A 12,017-nucleotide genomic window follows, 5' to 3' on the forward strand; every position below is an offset into this window, starting at 1 on the left:
CAAACGGAAACTGTAAGTCTTTTAGACTAGAATTCAACATTTTATTAAAAACAAGTAGTTTGAAAACATACATGGTAGCCAAGTGAAACAGTCATGTGAAGCATAACACTGCGTAGCCCAACGGTCACAGGGTTTTTCTGTCTGATTTAAAAAAAAAAACACTATAAAGGTATACCAAAGTACTTTTTTTTCAACTAGAAAATGTCTAATGGAATAAATGAAATGATACAAAGATGTCATGAGCAACCAGGCAATGAAAGAAGTAAATGTGTCTGGCTTTTATTTTCTCGTGTATTCCATGTGATCTTTTTTAAAACTTCTGTTCGACATTAACAATGAGACAAAGGTGGGCGTCCTCAAAGCCGGGTCCTCTGGTTTGCAGGGAGCTCATCTTGGTCAAGTCCCCACAAGAAGGTGCGGAGACGTGTAACTTCCTTTTGGAGCTCAGGGCTTGGGATTGGCTTTGAGAGGTCAAGGCGTGGAGTCTCGTTCGGCAGAATTAAAGGAGGGTGGTCCAGAAAGCTCTCAAATATATCTTGAGGATAAGGGAAAGAAAACACACATACAATGACTTTCACATATACCTCACTGAATATTCTCTCTTTGTTTTAATTATTACCTCCACTCAGCTCAGTGCCAGGCGGAGGGGCCCATGAAGCTGGTGGGGCTCTGGTTGGTCCCAGCTTGTAATGGGTGAGCAAGTGGTGCAGCTGGGAAGGGCTTAACAAAGTGTGGTCCTCCTGCAGGCTGATCCAGGATGACTGGAAAAAAGAGGAGTTAATGAGGGAAATGTTAGCTTTTTAACGAGGGGGTGAAATGATGAAACGCACATGTCGGCGAGTTACCTGAATGAGCCGAGTCTTGGGAATACACAGGAAGTTGACGGTGATTGACAGTTTCTTCATAAACTCAGAGGCTATGTCTCCTAACCCTGCCCCCTGTAGCCAGTCCAGAACCAGGTCCAAGTTTGTGCGGATCTGGACTGCTCTGGACCATGAAAACAGTCCATCTAAAAGTGGAGGCACACATGGGAGAAAAGACAGAGACAGTATTGATTGTTATCATATTACAATCCAGCCCATGTTTTGATTTCTAATTTGACACAATTAATGTTTATGTTGTACAGTGTGTCAACAATTTAATAAAGGTGTCAGACATCCAACAACACTGTATTAAAAGTGTGTTGCCCTAAATACAGCCTTGGTCATGTATTTCAGCCAGTTTAAAAGCCCCCCCCCCCCCCCCAGTGAGCTCTTTGGAGAACAGGCTGTTTCTCTCTAGCCTACTCCAGCACTCTCAGAGAGAAGATCAGTGTTGCCAGACTGGGTGGGTTTCCAGGCAAATGAGCTTTTTGTGTAGCTTGCTCATGTAAATTTTTCTCTTTGTGTATTTAGTGCAGTTGTTTAAATATGACGTGTTCTTTATTATGGACATTGCGGATCTGCTTTCTTTATTGATGGTTCTTAATTAAGGGTATGGAAACGGTGAGTCAGATCTGGCAACCCCGGAAAAGACGCAGCAAGCTATGACTTGTAGAAACGCTGTCATTCAACTTATCTGAACCAGAATCTGACCCAGAAGGAGAGGCTTCTGAAGATGGCGGGATAAATATGTTGTGCATTCTGAATATGTTACTTAGTTTGTCCACGCGTGTTGTTAGTTGCTTACCCAGTAGCTAATGCTTGCTCCTGCTAACTGTAAGGGTAACTGTTATGGTCTTCCATATTATACTGAATTTATTAAGCCCATCAGTGAGTAGCAGAGCTACCATTCCCAGGAGGAGTGGTTAAGTCCCCGCCTGACATCATGAGGGGATAATCTCAGATCACCTATTTGAACACACATTTGCAAAAAAGGGAGCGAAAGAACAGACTTTCTTCACTTCTGGAGCCTCATTAACAGGCTTTTGGGACCCTTGTCCTTGTTAGAAAACCACTATAAAATCAATATTGCATAAAACATTTAAGCAAACTTTTAAATTGACACTGAACTTAGAGACTTTTGACTTAAATTAGAAAAAAAAGGTTACCTTAGGTTGGCATTTAGTATTGCACCATTTAGTGCAATTTCTATGTAACAGGTTTTACTGATCTGTCTTCCTTCACTCTTTGGGTCATAGATTTGAGGAGGTGCTGGAGGCTCTCCCTGAGGTCTTGGTCCGTACTGACATGATAGCAGAGTTAGAGCAGACCTACAGGCTACACAAGCATCATATGAATCATCGAAAAGGTCCTCTATCTGATTGAAATCTGGGGACTGTGGAAGTCATTAGAGTGCATTGTCATGTTCAGGAAATTACTCTGAGATTATTTGAGCTGCGTAACACAGAAATCTTGGTGAGAGTAGCCGTCAGGTAATGTGGGTTCACTGTGGTCATGAAGGGATTTACATGTCCAGCAATAATTCCTTTATTGAATGTTCAGAAGGGGACACAAACTGAGTCAAGAAAATATCCCTTACAACATTACACCACCAGGGAAAGGCGGGACGGATCAATGCTGTCATGCTGTTTACGTCATATTTGACGGGACCATCTGGACAGCAGATTTCTGAGATAGCAGAAATCGAGAGTCATCAGACCAGATGATGTTGTTTCAATCTTCTCTTGTCTTATTTTGGTGAGCCTGCATGTGAATTGCTGTTCTGTTTCCTGATCTCAGCTGGAATAAACGGTTCACTGCTTTAATCCATCTGCCTCGAGGTTCGGTATTTTCTGCATTCAGCAATGGACTTCAGCACATTTTGGCTGCAACAACTTATTTGAGTTATTGTTGTTTTTCTAACCGGCCTGGCTAATCTGTTCTGGCATCAGGAAGGAGTATCCGCCAAGAAAAGTGCTGCTCACTGGGCATTTTTTCTAAACCCCAGAAATGGTTGTGTGAGAAAGTCCCAGCTGATCATTTGTTTTTGGAATACTCAGGCATTGTACCAACAAAAGATTAAAGTCACATAAATCATCTTTCTTCTTTGAGCTTCATCGGCTCATGTTTCGACCATGTCTACATGCCTTAATGTTGTGGGCTATTTTAACCCTTGATCTCTCACCTCGCTCCAGCAGAGTGTTAAGCAAGGAGGTGTTGGTAAAGAAGAAGAGGTAGCCGAAGGTCTGGGAGGTGAGGGGTGGAGAAAGACAAGCCTCCCGCGACAGCATCAGGGAACAGCGATAGACTTCCACCAAACCAGCAACCTTGGGTGGCAAGGCAGACACGTCATCCACCTCTCCTTCTCCTCTCTTCTCCTCTCCTTCTGCGCCCAGAACTCCGTCCTTTTCTTTCTCTTTCTCCTCGCTGGAGAACGGGTTGGTGTCCAGCAGAGCTGGAAGAAGTGAGTACAGGGTCTGCGTGGACACAAAGGGACAGAAATTCAAGACGATTTGTTTTACGAACTGCAAACGACAACAACAACCAAACAGGCGAACCTTTTGTGAAAAACAGATGAGGAAGGGACAGGTTCATCTGGGAAATATTAAGATGACATTGAGGAACATGGAAAGATGTTTTACAGTCTTTAGGCACACTTGCTTCAGATGTCAGTGTGCAAATATGATTACAATTACTACATGAAGAGCGCACAGAGTTGGCATATTGGAAATATTTAGCAGAGGGTTTTGTCTTGTGTGTGTTTTACCTTGGTGAGGTGATACACACACTGCTGGAACGTGTGCATAATAACGTCATCCAGCTGAGCCAGAGCTTCTGAACAGGTGTCCATGTCAGCTGTCAAAACTGGATCCCCAGGGGCTTCGAAGGAGCAGTCATCAAGATCAATTAGAGACTCTGCGTCGGCTTTCATTCCTCCATTCATCATTGCCAAACCCATGAGCTAATCTTTAATTGTCAGGCTTTAAAGGGCATTTTTTTTTAAGGTGCTGTTAATTTCTTAGTCTTCAGATCACTCTCACCTTCAAACTCCCACTCTTTCTCCATGGTTTCAACTTTGACCTGGAAGAAGTTCAGGAGCTCTGTGGCATTTGACATCCAGAACATGAGGGGTCGGAGGTCATGTGATAGTTTCTGGACATTGGGCGTGCTTATTTCTCCTTCTTGCTCTGTCGAACTGAACATAACATTTACGCAATGTCATTGAGAACATCGGTATTTTGTGTATACATTAAAAGTGTCAGACTACGTGCTATGAGTAAAAATAGACTTCATTTATTACCACCAAACTACAGTCTGCATTACAATGCTTTCATCTTACCACAAAAATTTACCAAAGACATAACAGCACAAGAACAAATGTATCATGAATCACTCGGCGGGAGACATCTAAACAGAGGAAACATTACGTCGAACAAAAATGTTCTTACTTTTGCGTGGGATGCTTATCCCCAAATTCCTTAATGTTATCCTGCACAGAGAGTTGGAGACAGAAGAGAGGAGACACATCTTAGTGTGGAAGGGGGGGGAGAGTCTCGCCCTGCAGCCAGGATAATTACAGCACATTTTCCAACAGGAGGGAAGTGACTTCAGCTCATCCTCGCTCCTGTTTGCAAACCGGCAGGCCACAATGAAGGGCATATGTCTTTCTGTTGATTTTCATGTCTGACTGAAAGTGGGAACGTCAATCTCTCGACCTGATGTTTTCTGCCAAGTTTGTTTAAGTGTGGCAGAAAAGTCCCTTTCGTGAAATGTTTCCCTAGAAAATGATCAAGGTGTTTTATTTTTGTCCTAATTTTTTTTTTCCCACATTTTTTATTCTTTTTTTCCTCGCAAAGTGGATCTTTTTCTGTTTGTCGGTTTGTTCATAACTTTGGCCCAGGCCATAGAACTACCACATGAATTGCAGTGATATTTTGTGGTGACGCTTCATAATATTCTGAGTTTGATTCTGGAGTTGGGGCTTTTCTCTGTGGAAACTGAATGGTCTTTAGGATCCTGCGCCTTTTTTTTTCAGGTACTCCAGGTTTCAGTCAACAAACAAACTGTATTTTAATTCTTCAGTGAAATTCCATGTACTGAACTCTATGTGGCTGCATGCTGAACTATGATGAAGTAGACATGACAAACTTCTTTATGGAGCAGAAATATTTACTGTTCTGTATGTACTGTACTTTCCATTGCTCTGTAAATGTGCATGTGTTATGACAATAAATTTGAATCCTAATCCAAATCTAAAGTATTCACAGTGCTCATGTAGTCCATTCAAAAAGCTCATTTTGAACCACTTCAGTCATGGAAAAACTGAATTAAAAATAAATAGAATATTAAGTCTGAACCTGGTTGAACCATATAGAAAATTTTCTTTTTTCTTGTTATTTCACAGGTTTAAGTACAAGTCAGAAAACAATTAATCCAAGGGAGAAATTCCTTATAGGTTTTTCTCCACACCGATAAAAAAACTAAACAAAACACTGTACACTTGGAAAATGACTTGGCAGTAAAAAAACAAAAACACTATTTTTATCGAATATTCACAGGTTTCTATTTAAGGTTAACAGATGAGATTTTTTTTGAAAATCAAACTATGATCTGAACAGAGAACTTTTATTTCAGTCAGTCACTGGTGTGAGCTGGTTAGCCAGTGAATCCTGCAGCTGTTTCACTGTCTTAGACGATTTTACACCTGCTCCACTCACACATAGGATTTCCCTTCATGGTTTTACTGTGATTTATTGCTCTTCTGCACTTCAGATTTCATTGTTCATATTTAAAATGTTTTTGTTTATTTTTACTTACCCACACGATTTCTTTGATCAGATTGGCCGACTTAAGTAAAATCTGTGGTGTAAGGGCAGGATCCAGATGTTTTGAGGCGTGATCTATCATGATTGACAGTAGATAAGCAGGAGCTAAAGGCCCACCACCGGAGTCTGGGGAGGAATTTTTGGAGATTATCTCCTAGGAGGAAAGAAAACGATAAACAGAACACATGTCATCATGGCTATTTTTCAGCTACAAAGCTGCATGCAGATAGTAAAAGTTTATGTTAGTCCACTGGCTCCTTGTCTCACCTGTAACAGGGCATCTGCATGACGAGGGTGGAATTTCAAAACCGCCTCAGTCGATCCCAGATACTGCCTGAGCGCTTCCTGTCTGTCCACCAACCCTGAAGGGCAGCAGGTGGTGGAGGCATCACCCTGCCATGGCAGGGTCAATGCCAGTGGCGGAGTCGGGGTCACACGAGGGTCACGGTACAGGAAAAGGAAGTGATTCCCCAGACCAATCACATCCCCGGGCTTCAGGACGGCCTCCCTGTACAAGGCCACTCCATTGTGTGTGACTGCACCGCCTCTGAAAGGTCGCATCAGAGCTGGGAGAAAAATTAAGTAAATTTGGGATATATATTAGGAATCTCTGTGATAATGATTTTGTTTTCCACTTGCTATTGATAAACAATGGTAGACAGCCATTGTTACCTTGTCCTGAGGGCGTCTCTGGAACAGCAGAGTCTCTCCTGATCAATAAATGCCTTGCCAAGAGATCAGGAGCAGACAGGAACGTGTCCACCTTCAGAGGCCTCTTCCCCTTCCTCTCTCGCTCTCGATCCTTCTCTCTTTCCCTCAGTGTGGGTTTTCTTCCAAACACATGCGTATGTCCCGCCATAATGTACAAAACAAAATCCTAAAGAAAACACACAGGAGGAGAGAGTCAGGGAGGTCTGTTATCTTTGAAGTGCCATGGTTTATATCAATCTTCTATCAGATGTTAGGTGGGGCAGAAGGTTAGTTGATAAGGGAATGAAGTGTGTCACAGTTTGCTACAATGGGGACCTGAGTGAGGTCATTGTGCGAGATGAAGGGATGTATACAGAGGGATCTTGTGTGTTTGCAGTGGATAGATTGTTGTGGCATTGTGCTGCTCTGAAGTTGTTTTGTGCTGCCGGCTGAATGGGAGAAGCTGGGAGCGTTGTGGAAACCTCGATGGTATGTGGCGATTACAGACATGCAGGTATGATGTCATGCGCAGGGTGTGAACGCGCATCTCGCATGTTGCGCGGCGACGGCAACAAGCGCGCCTGTTCGCTTGCATACGTGCGCATCTGAGCACATGCACCTTGCCAGAAGAGCGTCGGTGCATACTGTGGCGGCGTGCCGCTGTGTGTTTTAGTTGTTTACACAATGTGTGTGGGTGTTGTTTGTGGATGTTTGTGCGAGTGATATAATCTGTCAGCGTGTCTCGCCTTGCTGTGATCGTAACCCTGCAGCAAGAGAAAGTAAGGCCGGTCTGTCGGTGGGAGGATGAGACTTTGTGACATGACTTCCAGGTCACAGCTGGAGTACTCCTTCTCTTCCTCGGCCGGCTGGTTCGTCCACCCAACCTTTGCTTCGGCTCTTGACGCTCGGGTCTACAGAAGATTTGTACCACATGTTTAGAAAGCTAAGTGGCCGGTTACGTCAGCTCTGTTTTCACGACATCATCCTCTCACCTCTCCTGGCTGTGGGCTGATCATGCTCACGATGTTTTTCCTGTCCTGCACCCCTCCGCCGTTGTTCGGCCGGCTTCCAGAGCCTCGCGGATCGTTGCTGACGTGGTTGCCCTGGCGACGGCGCAGGCTCAAGTTCATGTCGCTGATGCTCCTTCTGAGCTCCGAGTTTCTAGCGCGATGACCGCGCTCGCCCTCCTCCGGCCCTCCGCCTGACGAAATCCTGTTCCGCCGCCAGCGTACACCTGCTGCCCAGACAATAACCGCATTGATCAACCCTTTATACTTAGGGACCCTCGCATGGTGCCGTACCTGTTCAGTCTTACACATACCTTGGTAGTTCTCTCCCTCCCTCTCTCGCTCTGCCTCCCTCTCTCTCTCCTCTCTCTCATAGTCTTCCTTCCTCTGGATTTCAAAGCGCCGCTCAAATCCTTCCTTAGGCCGCCACATGTCCACCAACAACAAAGGACATTCCCATGGGGCAACACTTCTCCGGCACTCTGTCTCCCATTTGATAGCTCCATCTGGCTGCTGGATGGGCTTTCCAATGACATCACACAACAGGAAGTCCTCAGGGCTGTGTTTCTGGAGAGCTAGAAGGTAATGGAGGAATGTAGGAGAAGGAAGAGAGGGAGGGTAATTATTTTTCCATAACAGTGAGTTTATGTTTATATTAAGTCATTCCCCATTGGTTGAAATTTTTTTGAACAAACAATTCCCACTAATCGATCACAGCAGACAAAATGAGAGAAAATTTCCCTCTTTCATACCTGCGTCATCTGTCTCCTCCCTCTCTCTTTCAGTGTAGCGAGTGATGACCTGAGCGATGAGCTGCCTGGCTGTGGAGTGAATGTTGGCCAGCAGGGAGCGATAGTTGGCCCCACTGGAGAGAGCATCCCCATAGATCTTGATTAGGCCCGGGGCAGAAGAAGAGGCGGGGGGCAGGTAGTGGTGCGTGGACGGGGCAGCCGAATGAGCCCATACCTCTCTTTCCCTCTCCGTCACCGCCCGGTCCCGGTCACTGTTAGAACGCCCCCGGAGGAAAAGATGGGAAAGGCGTTTGGTCCGGGACTGGGGCCCGGCGGGCCGCGGCCTCAAGAAGGCCGGAGAAGGGGACGGGGACGGGGTAGGGGAAGCCAGCGATGGGGTGGAGTTAGAAAGGGAAGAGGATGGTGCAGAAGGGGCCTCGTGGAGGGAGGCTGCGTCAGAGCTGGTAGTCGACCTGGGAACAACAGAGGAGGGGTGGACAGATGGAGGGGAGAGGAAGGAGAAAGGAAGGGACCAGTCAGCTGTGAATTATGACGAACAAACAACAAGGACTAAAATAAAACAGGGAAAGGTTACAAGGTTGAAAGGATACTAATGACAGTGGAAACAAGATAAGAAGACATCTGAAGACAAACTGTTTATTTAGAAATACTTATCAGGCATCCAATTCTGACTGTGTGATCAGTGGCCATAAAGACTTGTATAAACATCCATGACGAAGGAAAAGAAGATAAAAATGTAAGGTTACAAAAAAATGACTGACTTGACAGACACGGCGCTGGGCCAGCGACCTCCAAGCTTGGCAAAGTGTTTCCTGGGGGAGTTTATCCACAAACCCACGGGGAAATGGAGCTTTCTGAAGCGAGGACTGCCAGACCCCTCCATCTGACGGAGAAGAAGCCACATATTCAAACACATTATTTCAAAAGCAATTTCTCTTTTGACGTACCCGATCTATTAATATGTGTTACAGTCATGTTTCCTCAAAGCTGAAGCCAGACTTCACCTCAAAACAACTGTCAGCTGTGCCATTATCAAAACAATATAACAATAGAATGATGTCACCGTCAACTGTCAACAGGATACCTACAGCGGCTTGTCAACATGGAGAAAACAAACAAAAAGAAATGACCCCCTCCCCCTCGTTATTCCGCGAGTGTATTTCCCCTTCTCAAACAGGAAGCATGTTTTGCAGGACACAGGTCCAGCTGTTGCAGTGACAGGGGAAAAACCCACTCCAAAGGTCACCTGTCCATTTCTCATTGACTCATGACTAAATAAATGACCGTCATAATTTACAATAGATTTTAGTAACTTTGATGATTTTGATTCCCACAAAAATGGCATCCTCATTACCATAGGGCAAAATTGTGACCAAACTTTTCAGCAGTAAGGATATCATGGAAATACTGTTATAAATTTTCCGATGACTGTCTGTGAAACAAGTTTTTTTTTCATTCAAATGCATGCTTCTGATATCCATCCATCCATCCATCCATCCATCACATGATCGAGGGGTGCTGGAGCTGAACCCAGCTGGTTTCTTCCGAAAGCAGTGTATTCTGTTCACCAGTACAAAAACACACACTCACATTCACACACTACACAATTATCGTGAAAAGTGATATCGTTTTTGAGCTGTAGGATGAAACCTGGAGAGAAATCACAGGCCCAAGAGAACATGATGACTCCACACAGATAAAAAAAGGCCTTGAAGCCCAACCCAGACTCGACACTGTGAGGCGTGAATGCATGCGCACCACTACACCACTGAGTGATTGATATTTTCACTTAAACATTTAGTCTTACTGTAATTTTTGAGTATTAATAGTTTACTTCTGATTTAAATGTGCTTAAATTATCTTTATCTTTCATCAGCGTTTCTTTTCAAAGTGTCGATAGACACTCAGGACTCGGACGGGGCTGTAAGAGGCCTGCAGGCCTTCAGTTGGTCATGTTTGCTTTCAATTCATTTTTTTTTTCTGTTTCATGCAATGAAAGCCCAATATTGAGAAGACAGTGTTTGTACTGTATGTAAATACACCTCTGTTCTGAAACACAGTGTCTGACATGCTTGTAATGATCCTGCTGTTCCAAACTTAAAGCCTGAATGTAATCTCACAAGCCATTCTTAACACCAACATTCACCTGGCATCATCACTTTAAACAGAAAGACTTTATTTCAGATCTTCTTCTTATTTTTTCGCAAGAATAGACAAACTTACCCAAGGTGACTTCAGATCCTTCTGTAGTGTCTTGTGATTTCCCTTCTTCAGAAAAACGCAGATGCGTAGCTCAAAGCAGCCGAATGACCGTCTGTTTTTCTTTCCTTTTGATACAAAAATCCATTTTCTTTCAGCCTCACCTACTCACACATGTATGTCAACATGTCTATTTTCATTTGTCCATTTGTTTTGTCCCCTTTTTTTTAAATGAAAAATCCTTCCCTTTCGCTTAATTCTCCAACTGGCTGCGAAGTGCCGCCTCCCTCTCTCTGGCTCCCAGGCGCTCTCCGTCTATAGATAGAGAAACGGGCCCATTGTTCTAAGTGACAGAATTTCCTTCCTTTGCTTTGGACAACACCTATATCCTGGCTGAGGGAGAGAGGGAGAAAGCGAGAGACATTGGTAGAAAGTGAGTCAAGGGTAAATTCACACACGTAGATGAACGTTTGAAACATTCTTAGTAAAACGATGTACTCACAAAGGAATTTAGCAATCTGAATGTGAAAAAGAAATGTCCGGACACAGTGTTATCTGACCAGCTTTTTATTGCATCAAATAAGGTCTTATAGTCTCTTCAGATTTGAAAGATTGTGGCTGTTTTATCCCTCTGATTGAATATTAGGAAGAAGATCCCTATGTGTCCCACAACTAAGAAAAGCTAAAAGTTAGATTTTTTTTTTTAGGAAAGACGATGAAGGAAGCACCTACAGAGAGACAGGAAGTTAGAAGGAGACACCTGTGATCTTTGACCTCGTCCTCAACAGGAGGATGTTGATGGAAAGAGAACGCAGGGTGTCACTGTGTCCCACTTCAGGGGCTTGGAGCCAATATTGCTAAAACAAACCAAATAGAAAAGAACATCATGAATCAAATGGAACTACATGTTTTGAAATTATAACTTTAAAATGAGGTAGTCATCAGTTATCACTAGAGTGAGGAGGACTTGCAACTAAACACACTCTAAAATGTTTAAACTAAATGAACAAAGATACAAAATACTCCACGCCGTAGTTCAAATACACTAATAAATGACTCTAAATTATCCATCCAGGTAGAAATGTGTTTACCCTGTGATGGAATCACACCCTGTCTCTTTCATTGTAAAACTAGAATCGCCCCACTTTCAAGTGAGAACTTTGTATTTGTAGGATTAAGGACTGTTATACTATTTAGCTAAATTATACGAAATTGTAAACTGAAACCTGTTGCATTTGACACTTACTGATGAACTTATAAAGACAACATTCAAAGTTTTCAGTCTATTCCATCTATACTGTGGAGGTAAAACATGATTAACAAATTAATTATTCCGCATTTAGGTATTTTATCTGTAATGATTCACACAAAGTAAATATCTATTTCCAATAAAGAAATACTGACTGTACTATATTGACACGATGCAAACAGTGAAGCCTAACTTTCCACCATGAGACAAGAGTCTAACATCTACAGAGAGATGATCACATCAATTTAGGAAAAAGAAAACAAGAAAAACTGAGAAACCAACAATGGCCACAAAATGACCATAGAATCATGTGATAGAACCCAAAGAAACAAAATGAAATGTTGATTAAATACCACCAAAGAACCTCATAAATAACCGAAAGGGAAACAAAATGGCCGCAAGAAATAAGTCATTAGCTAAAAAGAGAAAATGAC

The 12,017-nt window shown here is 43.3% G+C and overlaps 1 protein-coding gene across 2 annotated transcripts; it reads right to left on the reverse strand.

The window, feature by feature from the left end:
* Positions 1-17: 17 nt before the first annotated feature.
* rasip1 (Ras interacting protein 1) lies at positions 18-10,626 on the reverse strand. 2 transcript variants are annotated; one of them, XM_030103082.1, is made up of 16 exons: positions 10,359-10,626; positions 8,897-9,018; positions 8,136-8,587; positions 7,698-7,958; positions 7,369-7,610; positions 7,123-7,287; positions 6,359-6,563; positions 5,954-6,252; positions 5,679-5,840; positions 4,310-4,350; positions 3,902-4,056; positions 3,628-3,740; positions 3,046-3,337; positions 846-1,009; positions 620-761; positions 18-535 (listed from the first exon to the last, which is right to left on the reverse strand). In XM_030103082.1, exons 2-16 carry the CDS (start codon positions 9,016-9,018, stop codon positions 357-359), a joined length of 2,994 nt encoding a protein of 997 aa, XP_029958942.1. In that variant the 5' UTR covers positions 10,359-10,626; the 3' UTR covers positions 18-356. The 2 variants fall into 2 exon arrangements, with proteins under 2 accessions (XP_029958942.1, XP_029958941.1); XM_030103081.1 differs by having other exon boundaries at positions 7,369-7,613.
* Positions 10,627-12,017: the final 1,391 nt, after the last annotated feature.

This window comes from Salarias fasciatus, chromosome 11 (genome assembly GCF_902148845.1).
Source record: "Salarias fasciatus chromosome 11, fSalaFa1.1, whole genome shotgun sequence".
Lineage (NCBI taxonomy): Eukaryota > Metazoa > Chordata > Actinopteri > Blenniiformes > Blenniidae > Salarias > Salarias fasciatus.